This window comes from Dufourea novaeangliae, unplaced genomic scaffold, assembly GCF_001272555.1.
Source record: "Dufourea novaeangliae isolate 0120121106 unplaced genomic scaffold, ASM127255v1 scaffold199, whole genome shotgun sequence".
NCBI lineage: Eukaryota > Metazoa > Arthropoda > Insecta > Hymenoptera > Halictidae > Dufourea > Dufourea novaeangliae.
In genome coordinates this window covers 182164-204887 of record NW_015374073.1, presented here as the reverse complement: position 1 = coordinate 204887, position 22724 = coordinate 182164, and the positions used below count along the sequence as shown (strand labels likewise).

Genomic DNA, 22724 nt, shown 5'->3' with positions numbered 1-22724 from the left:
TTATTCAAAGAACTGAAAAAACTGAGTTGGTCAGCCATTTATAGTAATTAATCTTTGAAATATAAGCTTTTCAAAAAAGTACTAATTACTACCATACGCATATATGTATTCAGATTTCCTGCAGCATTCTTGCCCAGTATGACTGGTTCTGTTTCTTTTACATATTGAAAAGCTCACCTCAATATCACCTGTTATATCACCTGTTATACAAATCACTATCATTTGTGACACATCGTTGAACTTTTATGAATAAATCCGTTAATCACTGTAACTAATACGAAACTAAACTCTATTCAGGAGCAAGCGTGTGTAAGAATTTGTTACCTGCCTGTTTTACAAGTTTTGATCGGAAAATATGAAAATAATATATATTCTTTTTAAAATCTTACCGGTGTGAAACAAAACTGTAACGTGGTCGAAACAGTGCAGTAAGGTGGCCACTTTAATTAACTAATTCTCCATTGTGTACGACAGTCAGCTGGGTTGTTTTTGACTGAACAGAGGAAGACAGATACGAATTCGAAGACTCTCTTATCTATGTACACAATGTCAAGATCCTAAATGCTTGTCCTTAAGAAGAATGAAATATGGCTACGGTAGCATATGGAATTAGAAAATAAATGGAAAAAAGGAAGATTGGTTCGTACACAGAATTTTACAACCTTTCCATGAACCGCAACTTCGATACGTAAATGATATAAAGACTGAGAAACATTGAATATTTATTCAACACTACTGATTTGGTTCTTGTAATTACTTGGAAATTTCACAAAGTCTCTTTTCACTTCCTGTACGTATATGTGTTGATCTGAATTTTTCATTATTCATATTTACCATGAATTTTATATTTATATATCTTATGACATTTTTATTTTTACTCAATCCCGACCAGTAAACGTAACTATATAAATATACAAGATGTGTCATTTAATGACTTTAGGGAGAGAATAATTTAATCTGAATAATTTCTTTGTAGGTAAACATACAGAGGTAATACAAAGGTTAAATTTTTTTTTTATATGAAATCATATTTTGTGTTGTATTAGACGATATTGCTAGTCATACCCTAGGAAAATAGTGTTAAACTATTTATACTGAAAAACCATTTGTTTAGGAGATATTTTAATTTCAAAATTGCCCGCGATACTATTAATTAACTATGCGCAACATGTAAGGATTACTTCCGAACATTAACATTAACACAGTAAACATGGTATTATTTCTATAACTGCCCAATTTTAAAATAACATTTCTCCTAAAGTAATGGTTTTTCGAAATAACTTCAAAAAAAAGAATTTTCAACTTCACATGTCCTCTATGCGTACATTTCCAGAAAATCTACTTTCATCGAATTGTTTCCTCTCCGAAAACATTCAACTCTTATTTCAAACATTATTCGGCATGATCAACGATTTCAAAGATATTCGAGGGAATTGATTTAAATGACTCATCCGATATATCATCAAATTAAGGTTTCATTAAGTATTACACAAAAAATTTGTTGGTAAATAGATTAATTATAGAAGAAATAAGAAAGTATTTAAATATTTATGTTTCTGTGGATAAATATTCGAATGAACATCATATTACATAATATCTACGCCACGAGCGTTTATTTTGCCACAAAGTCGATAATTGAAAATTGTTATGTCTGTGTAGTTAATAGATATTATCACGGGTCATATCAAAACAAGAATCATGAAGATTCTACGAGTATCTATTAATAAAGCACGATAAGTTCTTAAACACACGTCGCTGTTTATATTGCCCCTGAAATATGCAACACTATATTCAGTTCAGTTGCGTGACTGCAGCTCTTAAGGCATGAATGCACTGGAAAGCCAAAAGCTTCTGAGATTGAAAATGTGCATTTATAAAAAAAGTTGTCGTTTGTAATCAGTGAATAGCCGTCCACGTTATCATTGTAGTAAATCAGTTTGATTTACTTTTAACTTTGAATTTTATTTTTTCCTTCCTGCTCAACTTTCATTATTACTTGCAAATGATTTGTATTTAATGTATACAGTTTTAAGTAGTTAAGTTAGTAAAATGTATTGTTTAGGGAAGGAAATTGTGGTTTACATATAATTTAAATAACAGTTAATTGTAAATTTCTATATTTAAAATGTGTGTAATTTATTTTAGAAGTTAATAGTTTCCTTTCTTTTTCATTCAATTTGCGTGTATCAAACTTAAAGGAATTGGAAAAAAAAATTAGAATAGTGCCAGTTTTACAAGTTAATAAATTTGACTAATATTATATCATTTTAATTTTCAGTTCGTATTAAATTTTATTTCTTTAAATACGATATCAATTCCTAAATAATAACAATAATATTTTGAAATATATCAGATTAATCAGTTAAACTAATTCATTAATACTCATAAAAAAATTGGATTTTAATTTGTAAATCAAGTACAAAGTTTTCAAAGCATCATCATTACTGAATTAATTGGTGTTTCAGGCCTTTCCTATTTCTTGAAATTTCACATTTAAACATCATACATGAAAATTATTTCATTGAAATGTAAATTTTAGCTGAATAATAAAGTTCTGTGTTATGCCGTTAATAAAACTGCATTTCTCGACGGTTTTAGCAATACAGTTCACGCGTTCTGAATACGTCTATCATGTTTCGATGTGATAAAATACAATACATATGACTCGAACACGTGATAAATCTCCTTTAGTGGAAATATAAATTGTTCATTGAAATTATTGAGCCGTTTATACGTTTACAAACAATTACTTTGCATTTTTCACATTGTAACAAATTAAGATTAAACGGTACTTGTAGTTTTCTTAGCTCGATAATTCGATTTATCAATGTTTTTGTGCCTCCTCGTGTTTTGGTTTCTTTTTGTGAATGCAATTAATTTTTCCACTTATCAAATAGACGTATGAATTTGCTTCTTTACGCGGCGGAAGTAATTCTTGAAGCAAATAATGAGTATGGTGTTATACCAGTTACTGTTGGTGCCACGGATCATTAAAATGCGTCTAGAAAATGGGTCTAGAATTACTGATTGTCATCAGAGTACATACATTCACGCGGCAAAAATAAATTTCCAAACCGCAGCTACTTCATACCGCAAGTAATTTAAACCATTAGTAACAAATATTCTCGGTGTTCGTGTTAATTTTCATGCAACAATCTAAACGCCGTTTTCTCGAAACCATGTGTTCTGAAGTGATCAAACAGATATCTTTTGAATAAATAAATTCTTGGACACGAATCCTTAACTTTTCAAAGTGTGAACACTTTTTGATTTGGAAGATGAATGACTTATTCTTTTATTCTGAACTGCAAGTGAACCTGCACTTCACTCAACTTTACGCAGAGGTTTGAAATTAAATTTTGTTTTATTTTATTAAATATATCTTATATTAATTTTAAACACTATTCTCATATTGAAAATGAATATCATTTTATAGAAACATTTAAAAGACGCTTTACTTTGCTTAATCGACTGGATTACTGTCAACACAGGAGTAAAAAAAATAATTTGATAGACATTATACGTATAGAATACATGTATTATATTGAGTTACGGTATTGAAGAAGTGCAACGTGTGCAGTGGGTTGTACATGATATGACATGATAAGAATAATAAATAAAAAAAGAGATAGCGAAGAAATTCTTGAAATTAGGTTAGTACTTTCATTCTTCCATATGGTGTAATAATATACATATACCTACTTTTTATGACATCAACGAAGAAAGTAGCGACTTTCAGAAGAAGAATATTACGTGATTATACTGTAACGTTCTATTTTTATTCACTAATATACTTTACAGAGTTATGCATTCGTTATTAAGTATCATTTATCTATGCAAAAGCTACCTTATGTAGAGAAGCAAGCCAATTATGTTGCAAAGTAAATAACGATATATGAATACTGGTTTCATTTTTTGTTTGACAATAATTTAGCATTTTATTATTAACACAGTTAACATGTATATTTAATATTGGTATGACATTTGGTTGCAAGATTACTCGATCACTAGATCATAATATACTGGTAACATCATATAAATTCTTAAACCGATTTAATCCATGCAGAAACGTACGCGTTTCGTTACATCACAAAACTTTCGACGAACACTTCGATTGTCACAAATATCAATAATCAAACTTTAACAATTGATAATAGATTTATGAGAATATTAGAACCGATTATATCTCATAATAATGGAAATTATCGTGTAAATTTAAACTCAGCAACAGAGTCAAACTTACTTCACTGAATCTCTGAAGACTGTCCGTTACAGACTCAAATTGAAGTAGTTCTAATAAAGAAGAGAAATTAGAGTAACACTGATAGCGGTAATAATGTCAACAACGAAGGTGATAACGGAATCTGTTATATTATAATTACTTAATTTCAGACTCCCACATTAATTACAATTTAATATTCACTATTTAAAATTGATCATTTCAACATTATCGAGCACCATGCAACGTCTACACTCGAAAATACATCAAACATTTTTCATCTTTCTCATTTCTTCTTATTAAACTTGAAACAAAAAAGTTACGAATTACTAACAAAACTCTTCTTCGTTCTCTCTCTTTCTTCTCATTTATATTAAAATAACGCCAAGAAAAGTGACCCATTTCATCTAAAAATTTGAACTCCAATTATTTCCTTTTACTTCTCATGCATGTCACGTGTAGAAAAATATAAAGAAACCGTAAATCATTACTAACAAAAGCATTGCCATCGTTACCTCGATGGAAAAGAGTGCAAAGTATCTCTTTATTTCATCCTCGATCGGTTCGGTTCTTGATCAATGTTTCTACGAGAGTGAACGACCGCCACGAACCGTCTATCCGTTAAACGAACATCGCAAAAACGCACATCGACATTGACACGAATGTTACCATCAGCCTTTGTCGTTGGCATTAACATATTATTATCACGGCGAGAATGTACGGGGCACACGGCGCGAATCGTTACCGAACCGCGTTCACTGTCACACAGAGGTACGGGAGAACATTGGCGACGAACGCATATGAATATCGGAAGTCCATAATAAAGTTACTAATTTCCAGAATGATCGATTGGCCGCGTTTCGGCAAGAAAACGATCGACGAACGGAAACTCGGCTTAAATCGGTCGCGTCCGCTCTCTCGGTATTAAACGCGCGCGACAATGGCGATCGCTGTCGAACCAGTGACCAGAGATATCGGCAATATCTGTCGTCTCTCGTTTTCAAGCTTTCCTTTCTTCCTTCTGGTCGAACGATTTTCCTACGGATAACAACAAACAGTTGCATTGCCATTTCCATGATTGACATTCAACCAGGGACTTCTACCGAAAGGTAAAATATCGGTATTATACCGGTATTTTCGGTTGTACCTTCGCCCTATATAACCCTATATAAGCCCTACCCTTGTAGAAAACGAAAAAATACCGGTATTTATTTCGGTTTTTGGTAATATATCGGTGTCGGTGTAGCTTTGATGACATAATACCGGTATCAAAATCATACCGGTTTCAGTCCCTGCATTCAACTATTCCGGTCAGCTGATTTCTTCTTTTCGCTGGAACATTTCAAAGATTGATGGTTTATATCGTTTTGTTACAAGTGTATTTAGACAGATTTCTTTTGTTTTGTTTCATTTTAAGTGGTAAGTCTTTTTGTCGTTTTGGAGTTGATTTAATGAAGGATCTAATGTAACTGCTACAAGTTGGTGTTTCTTTGTAAAATGGATCTTTGACCTTTACTTTGCTGGATCGGTAAGAAAATACGGAGAATACAAGTTTTCGAGAGGACGTCGACCTGTTCGTTAATCACTTTTTTTCAGAGTTTACATGAATATTTTCAGCAGAATGGCAGTGGACTGATAACCACAACGCTGATAGTGAAATATCGACTGGTTGCGGTAGTACGCAAGCTTTTTCGAAGTCGAGTGTGTAGTTACCGACGTAAAACCGGCCTGTGTTGATCGCTACCGTTACCAGTCATTGTAAGTAAACATCTGTGGACTTGCTTGACACGTCAAATTACAGTGGGTGATCGAATTATTAAAGCTACGGTAAGAGAAGTATATTTTTTTTGTGTTTGAGTAGAAATAAAATCGTAATATCAAGGTTTTTCCACGGGATAATGTTTAATTAACAATTGTCCATTAAACATTCACGAAGAATTAAACATAGCTCGTGTAATTATGAAAGATACAGGTAAGTTGCAAAATCGGTAATTTATACAAGTAGCGCTAATAATTTGATCACCCACTGTAGAACTTACAGTTACTCATAAAACTGTCCGCCCACTTTGTACGTACGTTAAATATGTTCTACATATTTAATCAACGTTAAACTTCGAAAAACTGTTAGTATTAGTATAAAACTTGGTTAATGTACTTTCGATTAGGATGGATTTAATTTAGAAATTACACTTAATTTCTAGAGAAAAGTAGGTATTGCTATCAATGGAAATAGCAAAAGAATACACACCAAGGTATGTGCGTAAAGTCAATATTTATTTTATGCAAATGTGTCCACAATAAATTAATTCTCTATCAGATATTCTTGTGATGTTTTTCCAAGTTTTAATCTGTTATACATATGTACATGGGACTATTTAGTGCTCTTGTGATCATCGGTATGTGCACTTTCCTGTAACTTTAAAAAATAATAATACATTTGTATACATATAAACTGTATATAATTTCTCAGTTGAATACACACTGGTCTAAACTGCGTTGATAAGGGTTTGTTTTAATATAAATAATAATTGTTAATTCTGACTTTAACATTAATTAAATGATTAAAGTATGTTATACTTATAGAGTGGGCGTATATGTATGAACTCTCGTGAATAACGGCATTTTAGTTTTTAAATTATTTTCCAACTTCAAAGGATAGAATTCGAAGATTTCATCGATGAATGTTTTAAAAGAAGAAATCGGATAATTAATTACAAAGATTTTTCTTGACAGCTATTATGATTAGTACAGAATAATCGTCTAAAATGTCCGTGAAAACAATATTCTTGTATTCATATTTCATTATCTAATATGATAAATATGATTCGCAATACAAGCAGTTAGTAGAAATACGCGTTAGACTGAGGCGTTGTTGAGACCGAAATAAAACAGAGTATGAAAATATTCGTTTTCATTTGTGCTTCTCTGTTTTCGTGTAGAACCACCCCCTTTGGGGTTAGGTATTTTATACTAATACAATGGCACGTTGTACATAGCAAGAGTATTAACTACTTAAAAACTTTTGCAATCTTGAGTCCAATATAAAATATGCGATTAATATAAATTTTGATCTGTATATTCATAGCAATAGGTGTATCAGAATTAAATAGAATTTTAAGATTAAAAATGTTGTATTTAGAAATGATTTTTTAATCTTATAAATACTGAAGATAAATGATTTGTATTCATCTTAGTAGTATTTATGTTAAATAATCAAAGATGAAACATGTTCTCTTAGACCTTACATGTTCAAACAATTAGCAAATTATTCATATTGTCAGCATTATAATCAGTAACCTTGAACTATCTCAAATTACTTTACAGTGCCGTACTACACTTAAATATTATCTGCCTATTATCTTAAGTTGGTACTTATCATCTCTGTACATTATGCTTGTTTACAAATTATACACCTGCAATACTTTGAAAACATACGAAATACTTGAAACTACACCTGTGTTGTCATTAGGCAGAAAACAGTACATTTTTCGGAATGTTTCATCCTTTTTTGTACATGTTTTAATGGCACAACAAGGAATTTTTATACAGAAAGCATTAACGAACTGATAAAAAGTTGAATTATTAGAAGAAGTGCAGCATATTTGAAATACCGATTTGTTTAATATAAATAAAAAATTACGTTAGAGGATGGGATCAAATAAAACTGCATGGTATCGTAAGGAAACTAATAAACTTTTATATTTCAAATTTCCAGTAATAATGAAAAACGAAAAGTAACTATAACTTTGGTCTAAGTAAAAAAATACATAAAGTAACGGTTTTGTTACGGTGCAGGTAATTTGGAATAGCGGTATTCCAATTTACCATCACTTTATAAAATTAATATCATAACATATCATCGAAACTTAAAATTTCATGCCACGTTTTGTATTCTCAAAATATTCGCAAAATTGACACGAAACCATAGAATTAACATGCAAATGAATAGATTAGATGATTTACCTCAAAGTTTTAATATATTTTAACCATGTTTATAACGATTGAATACTTGTTGAAATACTTTCGCCAATTGCCGTTTTACTCCTCTACAGATTGAGTCAAAAATGTTAAATTTTTGGTTTGTCTATGAATGTCATTAGTTAACACATCATCTGTTTGATATAGTTCCTATTATTTACAGTATTACAAATTAGTTGACATTAGTAGTTTTTTAGATACTTCGGTATTCCAAATTACTAACAGAATTGTAACTATTCTGCATTTTCTCTACTGATCGTTTTACCCCTTTAAGGCTTGAATTGTGATATCGTTAATTCTTGATGCAATTTTTGTTCCATATATTTCAAAACTGTTTAAATACGGTCTTTTTAATTTTTTTATTTATATAGATAAATGTGATGTCTCTGAGTGCCAGCACCATTTTAAAATATCTCAGAGGACTCCAAAGAAGTAGGTAGTAAATATTTAGAAGTGTTAACCGGGTTCTAGGCACATTTGTTCATGACAGCCTTTTATTGCAATACATATAAGTGGTAGTACGACGAACCGTTACGACATAAAGGGTTAAACAAGTGAATTAAAGAGACCGCAATAGATGACAGGATGTTCTAACGGTCTCAATGTCCTAATACGTTTTCAACAAATGCATCATGCAGTAATGATTTTATGCAAAATTGAATTATATAGAAAATATTGCTGGTCATATCCCACCTTTAATATTGATTTATTTATTCAACCAAGTCGAACTTCTTTTTGTACGAATAATAGAATGTAGTACAATGAGATGGTATACAGTCACGAATGTGATGTGAAAGTGCAAATATGTAATTTGATTGCAACTGAAGAATTGTTATTTGCAATTACATATTTTCGATAATGTTAATCCTCTTTAGTAAATTTAAGAAAATTGTATACCGCGGAGTGTTCTGGTTAGACAAACAATCAAATTACATGTCAGGTGAGATAGGTATGAAATTCTAATCTAAAATGTTATCAGCTTAGTCACGCCTCACAATGCGTACAGTTTTTTACGATATTACAGAATCTAAATATTAATCGTTAATGAAATATTTACTAAATGATATTACAGTATCAACGGTTCCTAAGAACTCATTATTACACAATATCAGATAAAAATTTCCAAATAATGATTATTTCAATAACGATACAAAATTATAGTGATTGCAAGAAAAAGTTAAAGAAAGCGAACGTAACTATTACTACATATTTAACGGTTACTTAATAGAAAAGAAGAATTTTAAACTTGCAATTTCCAAATGAACGTTTGGCCATCGATTTTTTTCAACCTTTCTTAAATTTATCTTACGCTTATGTGGCGTTACCAGATCGGTCATTTATGCTGATACAGGTTTTAGCTGCATGAGCTAATGAAAGAGCTATAAAGTCTCGTTTAACGTTCCATTTCGTTTTCTATCGTGAATAACATAGTAGTTATTATCTATTTGAGTCACGTGATTTGTAATGACCGATGGTTCATCGTGAAGTAAATTATATGTAACAGGTGTTTCATATTTTGCAGTATACTTCATTACTGAATGATAATGAACATAGAAATGCGTTCACACCATATCGCATATATCTGGATAAATTTGAAATAAATGTATTGAAAATATTACTCTAAATAATAGATGTTAATGTAATTGCCATGTAATATGATGAAAACGTGAGGTAAATCAACATGACTTTATTTTTATATTTCTTTTCTCTCATTCTTGTACGTCGTATGAACTAGAAAAGGTTATCCAAGATATTTGTTTGCATAATGAATTTCAGATATTTTAGATTGATTTATGATATATTCTTAGATTTGTATTCTTATATTTTTAGATTGATATTTTTAACGTCAAACTGATTTAAATGTGCAAATTATTTCATGAATATATAAATCTAGAAAGTAACAAATAAATAATTGAACTTTTATAAAAAACTTTTATAAATTGGGTTTATGTGAATTAATATCTATCTTAATATCTACTTTTTTTACCTTGTCACACATTGCTTTATCGAAAATGTGACGTCTTATTGTCAAAACTCTCGTGACAAATGACGTCTACTGATACAACTATTTACACGTGATAATTACGCACGATCGAAGCTATCATTGTGTCATTGTCAAGATCGAAATTTTTGCATGTTCCTGGCACGATAAATGGGATTAGTTTCTTCTTTTATCCTAATTGTTCTACCTTTTTTAATGATCTGTGGAAGTAACAACGTAGCACTTTTCCATTAATGAGAAGGATAACGAGTAATTCTAAGAAAGTTATTAATCTGAAAAACCGCAATGGAGGAAAGATTAAATTGCTACAGTTACACGAACAGTTATGAGTTTGCGAAACACTGATCATTCTAGTGTATCATTTGTTATCCGAAAATTTGCGAAATTCCTGCATTTGTTGATAACGGTCACTAGTAAGTGTTAAATATCAACAATTACTACTTAAGGCTCTCTTTGTAAACGTCTAACATTGCATTCTACGGTAATCTCCCGTTTACAAGAGCTAATAATATTCAATCTTACAATCTGTGGAGTATGTTACGCACTTTCAGTAAAAATCTACGAATGCTTGTAGAAACGAGACACGCAATCTTTTAAATTGATTGTTCGGATATTTACGTACGATTCTCTATCAAAAACGTGCTTCGGCTTAGTTGATAAGTGATATATCTCCTGATGATACCCTGCCTTTAGATATGTGAATCTTATATATTAATTTGAATATACGAATACATACCTAATATATGTATTTTATACTAGAAACAAATTGGAACGGACAAAATATAAAGTTCCAAATTTAAAACAATGTACTTGTCCACTGTGCATTAAAAAATTGTACAAATATTACGTTAGTCTGAAAGAAAATTGCATATGTAGCAATAGATATGAATTGAATGCATACAAACGAAGGAAAAAATGAGATATGTAGGCAGTATTCATAACATTGCAACTAAACACAATCAGCTTATAATTGCCCATGTGCGTTCTTGCTTAATGTTTTTAGTGTTTTACATAAACTTCGAATATGTTCGTAGAATCTAGATAATCTTTTGTTTCAAGACAGATGTATACTGAACATTATAGTAAATTGTTGCTACAAGCATTACACGTCGCGACTGAAAATGAAGGTATGAAAGACTGAATGTTACAAATATGATTGCAAGGCCTATACCAGAATCATATTGAAATATACAACATTTTTAGAACATATACGAAATAAAGAGTAAAGTAAAGGAGGCATGATAAAATGAAAACAAAAAAATGTTTTTCTTAAAATGTGCAGCTGATATGTTTAATTTTTTGCCGTGTACATTCAATTAAATAAAATGTTTTGTATAGCAGTTTATTCTGTAGATATAAAATATTATATTAAGAATTCTACAATCACTCCATATAATTTTAACCGAACATTTCAATTAGATCAACTTTCATTGTTCAATGGTCCATGATTTAAAAAAAGATCAAAATCACTGCTTTATTAAATCCTAAGATCAGACATGGACTCTTGATTTGAATAATGAACATCTGTAACATGTCGCATGATTGATTTAAAATAATTAATTATTCATGGAAACAATAAGTAACAAAATTATGCAGTCTGTATTTTATTTAGAAAAAATTCAAAATACTGTCCTACTTCGAATTGTCACACTTTAAAACTCTTCTTAATAATTAACGTTACTACAGTAATAATGTAACTTACTCTTTCAATGCAAGTCAAATTATTTTGCATCGTATTAACAATAAAGTAATCTAAATACTACAATTTTGTATATTCGGTAATAGTATTAAAAACAATTCATTAAATAATTCGCATATTAATTTCGCTAAATTTTAACGAAGGTAGAGCCTTTATTTTCGGAGCACACTGTACATTGCTACGCAACAGCATAAATATAAGGAAACATTCTTTCAGCGTTACATGGAGTGCCGAAAAGGACAAAACACGATGCATGTATTGTATTTCTTGAGCAAACAACATCTAATTCTTGTTCCTCGTTAACGCATTCCTTGCCAAGCCAGTTTTATGCGATTTATTCTCCATCCTTGACTCACCCAGTATGTTCATTATATTTGTTAAGTAAATTGTGTTCCATGATGGTTACAAAATTACAACAATCTTTGGTTCTTATTACAAATAAAATATCACACGGCCTGGACGGTAAGTCCCGGCGTAAGTCACCGGTGACCGATGCGGCACAGAATATTAAGCAAATATAATATATACAGCAATCGTCTGAATTAGATAGTCAGTGTTTATTAGTAAGAAGTAAAATAAAGTCACGTGGTTGCGATGTTTTCATTAAATCTGCATTTAAACGGAATATCCTCCTGTTCAGTCATTTAACATCAGAGAGCGAATTATGCTAATTTGAGTAAAGATTTCAAATCGAGGTCTGTTAAAAAAAAACGTTATCGTTACGTTGGTATCGAAAAGGCCTTTTTACACGAGCCATTGCAACGAAAGTCATTAGAAATCATAAAAATATGGCAAAAAACCTCTGATAAATTAACTGACAATTAAACTAATTGTACGCGATAAGATATACAGCATCATGCCGAAGCTGAAGTACCAAGATTGGATACCATTTTACCAATAAAATAATTATGAAAATTGCAGGGATTAAATGGTTTGTAAATAATTACAGCAGCGTAGTTTTCCATGGGCTCGAAGAGTAAAGAGGGGCAGGCGAAGAATGAATCGCTTCGTCGTTGATGTGACAGTGCTTCATCGACCAGAACCGAAGCAGGGAGCGAGGGAAGCCAAACCAGTCTATCGGAAATATGTATCGGTTCGTTAAGCAGTGAATGAAACGTTAGTAATTAAACTATATCTCGCGATATATGATAGCGATAGCGAAATACGTTCACGGACAGACAACTTCCCTCCTGAGGTTTCGATAAATCTTCGATCGTGCTCGATCGTATGTGGAACGTCAGTGTGAAAAAAGGATGACGAACGTGCGGGACGTTAAGAAGAAAGCACCTGACGGTGGCTGGGGATGGTTCGTTTGCCTTGGCAGCAGTTTAATATCGGTGATTATATTTTTCTTTAATGATCCTTTTTTTTTGTATTCAAACGACTGGTGTCATGGTCGTTTGGAAAATGTGTCTATAACTCATACACACTTTGGACATAACTACACCTCGAAAAACGTAGTCATACTCAATACAACTAGAAAACTTTTATTATTGGATAATGATTAGATTCTGAAATGAATATGAAAAAATAATCGTTATTTCGTTAATTGCAAATTTGTTGACAAATTTGAATTTTAAAGTAGCTATTCAATGTTAGACTTGCAACACAATAAACTTTATTTGTATCAGCTGACAAATATCAAATTTTATTCAATGGATAAGCATTTTCGTCTTCAATGCAATTGATTTGGAAATGTCCTGATTAAACCTGTACAAGAGGCAGGGTTTTTCAGAAACGACTTAAGTAAAGTAACTGGTTCTTATGTCAAAACAAAACAGATTATTTAAGAAATAATTCTTTATAGACGAATAATTATAATAATGAAAACATTGCTCGTTAAAATTTTTATTCTCTTGACTAAGAACCTTCTAAGCAGTGTATAAAATTTAATTTCAATATTATGAAAGTATAAATTACTTAAAAATATGAAGAAAAAAATAATATTTTCATTATTAATTATTTTAAATACGTTGTCTCATATGTTTAAACAAAACATACAAAAAGTAAGTTTATTTTTGGTTGTAGCAGAATGAATTATTTCAAAACAATTGTCCACTGAAAATATTACATGTACGAGAAAGAGTTCATGTGGTTTTGTACTACAAACTTTAGACAATTCTTTTGGTGACACCTGAAAGTAGCGTAAGGTCGATTATTATCGTTCAGTATCAGCATCCGTTCTCGATTACATAAAATCAGTTTAGTTTGTATCAGCTTTAATTACACTGTATCTATTTTCATACAATATACAGGTGATTCCACGTAGAAAAATAATTATGAAATGTTGAATAAATTTTTTTCATACGAATGTTTTTTCCAGCAAATTGAACACACAAAATTCGTCGAATACGCCAATATTTGAGTACCACTATAGGTTGTGTATCTGCTGATTATTAGTCATTTCTACTTTGGTTCGTGTTTATGAAGAATGAGAGTGGAATTTCACAATAACTCGATATATGTATATATTAACCCCTTGAATTGGAGTATCGCCTCCCTGGTGTTCGCATACTCTCAAAGACTATGATACAGATAGTATCGTATTCTTTGTATTGTTTGACTTGTTAAATCGTACTTGTGTCGCGAATAAAAACTGAAATTTCTTTTCCATTCAAAGTTATAGCTATAAACTCAATTAGAATAATATTTTTCGTTCAATACAAAAATGTACCTGTAAACACAATTACGATCATTTTATGCATTACCTTTAGCTTACACTAAGATCTCTGGATCCTTCGTTTGGTCTCCTTTTTCACGACCCTTTGATGGAGCTTGAAATAGATTCCACAGGAACGTCGTTGATAACGGGTATCCTCGATGCCATCGTCAATTTTTCAGGTATAACATCATGTTTCTTAACATTCTTGAGTCCAACGTTAAGGTTTCTATATCCTTTAGCGCTTTAGAAATTTGATGAAGTTATTCGATGTTCATTTATATCTGTATGTAAATACAAGTGAATCTGATGATAAATATAAATCTAATACATTTATATGTAAAAATAAATTTTATCAATAGCTTTTGATACTGATTGATATTTATACACGGAATTTCTAATGTTTTACTTAACATGGCACGTACAACGTGACTTACTTATGCTCACTACTTTGAATATAATTGAGCAAAAACTTTTCAATATTATCTCGATTAGTACAAAATATACGACGAGAAAGTTATCTGTGTTAGTACACAAGGTAAATTGTTTTATCCGCATATAAAGTACCTGTCAAATAAATTATTATTGTTGTCGCTTTACTAGGTAGTTTAACAGTCTACATAACATATTTGAATACAACGTTTTTTAACATCTGCATAAAAGGCGAGACATAGTTGTACAACTATTAATGAAAATTAATCTACACTTTAAATTCATATAATATATTAATATTAATATTTTCGTACGTGTATTTACATTACTCAGAATAAATGGAACACATTTTATAGAACTGTAAAACCACTTTTCCTTTCTAATCAACGTCACTATAAACATTTTGTTCAGACATTGCAATAGTTCTATCGTCCCAATTCATTCGCAGAAATTGTGTTTTAAACTAATGTCCTTTCTTCTTCGACGCAGGTCTTCTCATAGGACCTTTGTTGAAGAGATTTTCTTACAGAAAAGTGGCCTTCTTCGGGTCGCTTTTAAGTTGCATTGGATTGATACTCACATCGTTCGCCAACAGCATAATGCATATTATTTGCACTTACAGTATTTTAGGAGGTACGAAACAATAAATAAATATTTTAATTATGTACATTTATTACTTCAAATATGAAATTATCAATATAACGTTTCTATGAACTACGTTCTGTTTAATATCTACAATATGTTCTAATTAAAATGATCACTCAGAATACGTCTGTTGTATAAAAAAACTCTAGTAATTATGTACTTTAATTCATAACTTATTTGTACTCGACATACATAAGTCAATGGTCTTTGGCATTCAAGGGATGAAAAATTCTTTTACTGTTTACGTGCTGTCTTTAACACGCTGGCTGTTTAAATTTTTACTATTTGGACGCTACCGAGAAAAATACGTCTATTTAAGTTTTTCCTGTGAACAATATGAATATTTACATGCTGACTTGTGGACTCATTATTTTGATCGTTACTCTCTATTACTACTAATATTTACAAGACTGTCAATATTACTGTTCAGAAATAGAAAATCTTTTATAATTTAAAAGTATTAGCGCATATATTACCAGCATATTTTTCTCACCATAAATCTATTAAATGATTTAGTATCTATGAATAAGCAACGGAAATACATTAGGTAGCCGTATTAATTGAAACAAATATGTATCCGTAATACGTGTATATATGATGTATGTATATGTACATGTCATTTATCTTCGTATATTTTTATAGGTTTAGGAACTGGACTGTCGCTAGCGTCATCATTTGTCGCATTAAACACGTTTTTCGATAAAAAACGGGGTCAAGCAGTTGGCTTTTCCATGGCAGGGACAACATTAGCCATGATGCTAGTACCACAAGTATGAAATCAAATTCGAAAAACATCTATCAGTATCTATGAATATTCTTAAGATTCATATTAATATCATTATATTGTTAGTTCTACTTTTGTCTATGTTTTTGATTAATTTTGTATATTTCAAATTATGTTTAGTTATTTTAAAAAGATATTCTTCATTCATGCTTGTCATATATTTAAAAAACGATTCAATGACATTCATGCGTAATATTTAAATTTCTCAACAGTTCATACACGTTCTTCTGGATGCTTATGGATTCCGAGGAGCCATGTTAATCATTGGTGGATGGGCGCTCCATTCTGTAGTCGGTGCTTGTTTACTGAGACCACTAAAAACTGATAATACAAAAGTTACTGAAAAGGTGATTAGAACGAATGTTTGAATTTTTCCATAACACGATAAATAAACCTTACGTGTGATCAGAGTATTATAGACTAATCCTCATAAAACGGAAATCAAACCAAAAATGTATTCTGTATTAACGATTATATTATGTTAAAAATGCTACAATTTATTCACGACTTTATTTTATTGCAATTTATACATACTAACATAAGTATATAACATATGCTGTCTAGTGGCAAGTAACTTTATTAACTTGTTAGAAGAATTACGTTGAAAATTAATTATTGCAGACGCATTTTTTACAGAATCCTAATAAGACGACAGAAATCGAATCATTACTTCAGAAAGATAGCAACGGTGTGGCAAAAAAAATAGGAAATGCCACATTATGTTCAAAGGACAACGAATTGATGAAGGACGAAGCAAAAAAGCAACAAAATGATTCGTCATTTCTTGGAAAGATAATGGAAACCTTTGATTTGGACCTTCTGAAAAATGGTGTCTATGTAAATGTTATTATCGGTTTGAGTCTTTATTATGTTGCCGAATCAAACTTTAAACTAATGACTCCATTCTTCCTATCTTCTATAGGTAAGTAAAATTTCTTGATTGAAAAAATCAGTACCGTAGCGAAGGATATTAGTGAAATATAATGAGATTCTTACGAAATCCTAATAAAAGTGCTTAATTGTATTTATATCGGTGAAGAATAATAATTCTATACCGGGTATCTCCCTTCGCTGGACCAACATAAAAAGTAAATTGAAATATTAGTATTAAGTTGTCTGTATTGATATCAATAAATTTTTCTTGAGGATATCATAAGTAGACATGACAACTGAGAGATCCTGCATATTAGCATCAATTATGAACACTTATTTCCTTCTATTTATATGTTCATAATAACAGATAGATAAATAAAATATTTTCTATTCTATAATCAAGAAACTCATATCGTTCATCTGACAACCTCGCTACGGCACACAGTGGAACGAAACTCGAAAAAACGCGACAAAATGGTCAAAAATCGATTGTAAAATTTTCTTGTATAATCATCTAGTAATTTACACCTTCTTGTAGTATAAATTCTGCAATTAAAAGGCATATGGCGTGTATTTTATACATTCATCAGGTATGGAACATGTGATGAGAAATTTAACACTTTTCTAGAGCATTCCATTACATTAAAATGTTTTAACAGTTCGGTCAAACTAATATTATTGTGATAATATTAAAGAAATAGAAATGTTGAGGTTTCTTATTGTATAACATAATTATTAAACATCTCAGATTCCAATTTTAAGTTGAATCACACGCCAGATATTTCAAGCATTTTATAAAAAGCGGATTTATATTAAAATGTTACAAACTTTACTCCAGCGTTAAAAGTTGAAAAATTATTATAAATTCAGTAAAACCTGTTTTTATGCGGTAGATAGGGACCGCATAAAAGAAACCGCACAAAAAAATATTCGGAAATTTCATAAATACTACATATAATAAACAACTTTGTACGACATACTACAGAAATTTTTTTTTATGCGGCGGAGAGGGACCGCATAAAAAAAGTCGTACTTAGAATATACGTCAATTATTTACGAAATACATGAGAAAGTGCTTCCAAACAAAATAAATAATTAAATTACACATTATAAAAACATTTAATTTTTCATTGTATACACGGAGAAGTTTTCAAAATGCACATTACATAATTCACTGCTAGTCGTCGTAATCCCTAACGCGCATCTTCTTGTGATGAATTGGTTCACCATCTGCTAGTCTATTTAATATTAGATTTTTTGTTTCTAATGGAATTGTCTTTCTTTTCACTTTTTTTTGGCTACAATTATTCATTTTAAGGGAGTACATATGTTTAAAAATAAAATGAAAATCATAAAAACTATATACAAGTAGAAACGAAAGTAATTAATTTATTTACCTTTAATCTCACTATAAAATGTATCCTTAATCACGTGAGTCGTGGATAAAACTCGGAATACGAAGCGTATGCTGCTAGCGCGTCGAGCGAAAATAATTCAATGTACATTGTCGGGAAACTGTTTAAACCAAATGAACAGAGCGTCTTGAAGTGTATATTTATATATACACTGATAGAAAACATTACAGTAATGCCAACGCCGTTGAAATTCATATACCGCATAAAAAAATATCGCACAAAAATAAAATCGCACAAAACAAATCGCATAAAAATAAAATCGCATAAAAAAGGACCGCACAAAAACAGGTTTTACTGTAGTCTGTACAATAGAAAAGCAGGGAAACATCACGATATATTTATGTTACCGTCGATTTTCCGATTGTTTGTCGCGTTTTTTCGGGTTTCGTTCCACCGTGCGGCATTGTTTAGGATTTCGGTAGACACCACCAAGGAACTTAACCGTCGATAGGACTGACAAAGGTGGAAATTGCCTCTTGTTTATCGATAACCGCATTCACCGACATTATTGCCCGACTTCTACTTCCGACCATCTTCGACAGATTTGGATTCAAGAAGAGATCTGTCTTCTGGGTGTCCTGTATTCTGGTCGGAATTGGACGATCCAGTGAGTATTTTTTTATTTCACACTAAAAGATAACAGACACAATATTCAAAATTATAAAGGGAAATACCTTAACACTGGGGACTGTAAAAGAACGACTTTTCGAGCAGTTTTTTCTTATTACGGTTTTATATTTTTCATGTGGCAATATATTGGGTTGTTAGGAAATTTCGTAACGTTTCCAGAACAGTCTTCGTTAGCTACATATGTACTGGACGATGGCAAAATTGTTGAATTTGGTGAAACGGTACTATTTTTCAAGTTATCTTTTTTTTTCGGTCTTTTGTGTGGGATATATCAACGAAACGAATAAACAAACAGTAAGTCCATTTTCAATACGTTCTACCAAATTTGTAACAAAACTAGTCTATTTCGACTGGAAAATTTTAAAGCATCTACCAAATTAATTAGACTTTGCCCCATGATATGATTATTCTTTTGGATCGCTAGAATACTCATCTAACAGAAGGTTTAAAAGTTTCTTTTTAGCTGAATAGTCGAAGTTATATACAACCGGCACATTAAAATTAATTGAAAAATAGAAAGAAATTGTCAAAGAATGTAGTAAATATGAATTTGATATAAATTGAAGTATACATATAGTTTGTAAGCCTGCCTTTAAAATGGCTGCGAACTTTTCGACCAACCTTATACATCCTTTAAATAACAAAATTAATTACAATAGATTACAAGATTAAATGTAATAGAAATTCATCGACCAATTTTCGAAGCACTATATACGCATACTTTGTATGATTTTTGTCAATTGAATAGATATGAAACAATGTGAAACTCAGTTCTGTGGTTCTAATCAGTTCCCGCTATTTTTCCAGTTATGGCAGCCCAAACGAAAGGAATATGTTTGGTAGTGACTTTCATAGTAATCGGCTTCTTACGAGGTGCCACTTTAGTCAATTTGAATCTCAGCGTCTCTGAATGCTGTTCCTTGAAGAAATTGCCGAGTGCATTTGGAATGTTTATGGTGTTCAAGGGTATATTCGTTATAACAATGAGTCCTCTAATTGGTACGTTTATTCATCTAATAAAATTATATTATGCAATGATTAGTTTAATTTAAATCATAATGTATAGTACTAGTCAGTGTAGATTGGGGTTTTAATCATTGTAGATACTACATATTACGCTGATAAATAAGATAGAAAATAAATAATCGATTCTTATCTTTCGATTACCGCAATGCTATACAAAGTATTGAATTTATCTTGACTTCTTCAGAAAGAAATAAAAAATTTGATTATTAATATACATACCTACATAGATATCAATTATTCTTTCTGAAATTATTGATTCGTGATTATGTAATAATGTACACGTTTGACTCAGAAGTTTCCAAATGGAAATTAAGACAGCAATTTTTCTTACGATAATCAGGCTTATTTTCGGCAATTATTGAAAGTAGTTTCTTTCCTACGTGATATATACAATAATTAAAAAAACACTGGAACTAGATCGGATAATTCTTCTTCAAGATGGTGGAAAAAACTACAGTAAACAGTTGGCTTCACGAGTTTACTCAACATTATGGTCTCAAAAAGTGTCTCACACTTAAGATTATCCATCGTTCTATTCCGTGTCTATAATTATTGTGAACAGTATATCTCTATAAAAGAGAACAATTTTTAATATTTCATCATGAAAAGCATGATCATTTTACTGAAAAGACTGCTGCTTTAATTTCAATTCGCAAACGTTTGGAACAGACCGCGTAAACAGGATGTTATGTAACTGGTGGTACAACCGATTAGGGGGTAATTCTACGTGACAGAGTAAGACGAAACTGTAGAATAAAATTTTTCATTGGAGACTTCATTTTCGAGAAAGTCGACTTTATGTTTATTGCATTCCGTTTCTCCTTACTACTATGACGAATACACGCGCTTCAGATTAATTTTCAAAGTCGATTTACTCGAAAACGAAGTCTGAAATGAAAAAATTTCATTCTACATTTTTGACTTACTTTTTCACGTAGGATCACTGCCTACCCATCTGTTCCATCAGTTACATGACATTCTGTATACCTCCAGTGACAGTCAAAAGTGAGTATACACTTTGCAAGTATGGGATTCATTCATATTTATTTCTCTCAATTTAGAATCGAATATTTCACACAGATGTTCTGTTACATTGAGATCTGATGACTGTGGAGGAGGGCTTGAATGATCGAAATTATTTTCGAGCAAACAATGTTTAACCACATTTGCTTCTATACATATGTTGGGTCACGATCACTCTAAAAGACCCATGAACATATTTGCAGCTGAATCGCGATCAGCAGAGATTACTCTGTTGTTAGCAGTCCGATCGAAAATATTTTTATCAGGTATAGCATGGTTTCGAAAGAGCTTTAACGTGACTATAGCAAATTTTTTGTCAACTCTTTTTTTTCAAGGTCACCTTCAATTTTTTGTAAATACACCTATGATTTTTTTACGCGTAACAAATGTTATGTTATGATACTTACCGAATTCGTCTCGAAATCCTCTAACAGATAGGCGTGCAAAAATTATAATTAAAACATTTTCGATCGGACAGCTAATAACAGAGTAATCTCTGCCGATCACGATTCGTGGTTCACCCTGTATTGTACATGACAGACGACGCATATAAAATAGTAGTAAAGCAGGTAGATAATAAGTAATGAGTAATTTGTTTTAATAAATATCGTTCTTATTCAGGGTACATACGAGATGTCAGCCAAAGTTATACCCTTTGTATACATATTATGACACTGATGATAAGCGGAACGTTTTTTGCGTGGAGTTTCGAGTTCATCTTTGACATATATAAAAGAAGAGGCAAATCTTTTTTACCCTGCAAAAATGAAGTGACGACACAAGGGACATAAGTCAGACGTCTAAATAGTAAGGTGACGTTAAGTGTTTTGACTGCGTAATGAAATCATCCTCGTAATGACGCGTACCTGATACTTTACATACATGCGCTGGATGATCCGCAGTTGAACTATCAAATTTCGACTGTATACTCTGTAAATCGAGATAAGACAAAAATGTTATATTAACGTATGCGTGGAACTGCCTTATTAACACTTTGACTGCCACGTCACCCAAATATGGGTGACACGTACATTGCAAAGAAGCTGGATTATTTAAATGTCGTTATAAAATTTTTGCGTATAATTAAGATCGTAGTATAATTTAAAACAAGACCAACAGCCTCTATCAACTACACGCATATATTTTCGACGATTTATGACTTAAAAAACGAGATAAAGTGTGTCTGGCTACGTACGGTCATTTTCACTGTGGCAGTCAATGTGTTAAAGGTGTAATAAAGAGTATAAACGCGACAGCAAATGTTAAGACATTTAAGACGTTCTGATTGGATCACGTACACTGACATGCACACTTGACTTCCGCTAGGAGAAAAAATGGC

The 22724-nt window shown here is 31.2% G+C and overlaps 1 protein-coding gene across 1 annotated transcript; it reads left to right on the top strand.

The window, feature by feature from the left end:
* Positions 1 to 13151: 13151 nt before the first annotated feature.
* LOC107190413 (monocarboxylate transporter 2-like) lies at positions 13152 to 22176 on the top strand. The gene is made up of 9 exons (XM_015579211.1): positions 13152 to 13235; positions 14613 to 14739; positions 15479 to 15622; positions 16277 to 16404; positions 16631 to 16765; positions 17055 to 17340; positions 19158 to 19313; positions 20144 to 20335; positions 22007 to 22176. The coding sequence occupies exons 1-9, from the start codon at positions 13152 to 13154 to the stop codon at positions 22174 to 22176; spliced, it is 1422 nt and encodes a 473-aa protein (XP_015434697.1).
* Positions 22177 to 22724: the final 548 nt, after the last annotated feature.

Bases quoted from the DNA above. Each gene is read 5' to 3' on its own strand.
- LOC107190413 (XM_015579211.1), top strand. From the start codon at position 13,152: ATGACGAACGTGCGGGACGTTAAGAAGAAAGCACCTGACGGTGGCTGG. The intron at 16,405-16,630 runs GTATGAAATCAA...ATTTCTCAACAG, and splicing joins CCATGATGCTAGTACCACAA to TTCATACACGTTCTTCTGGA. The intron at 17,341-19,157 runs GTAAGTAAAATT...AACCGTCGATAG, and splicing joins ATTCTTCCTATCTTCTATAG to GACTGACAAAGGTGGAAATT.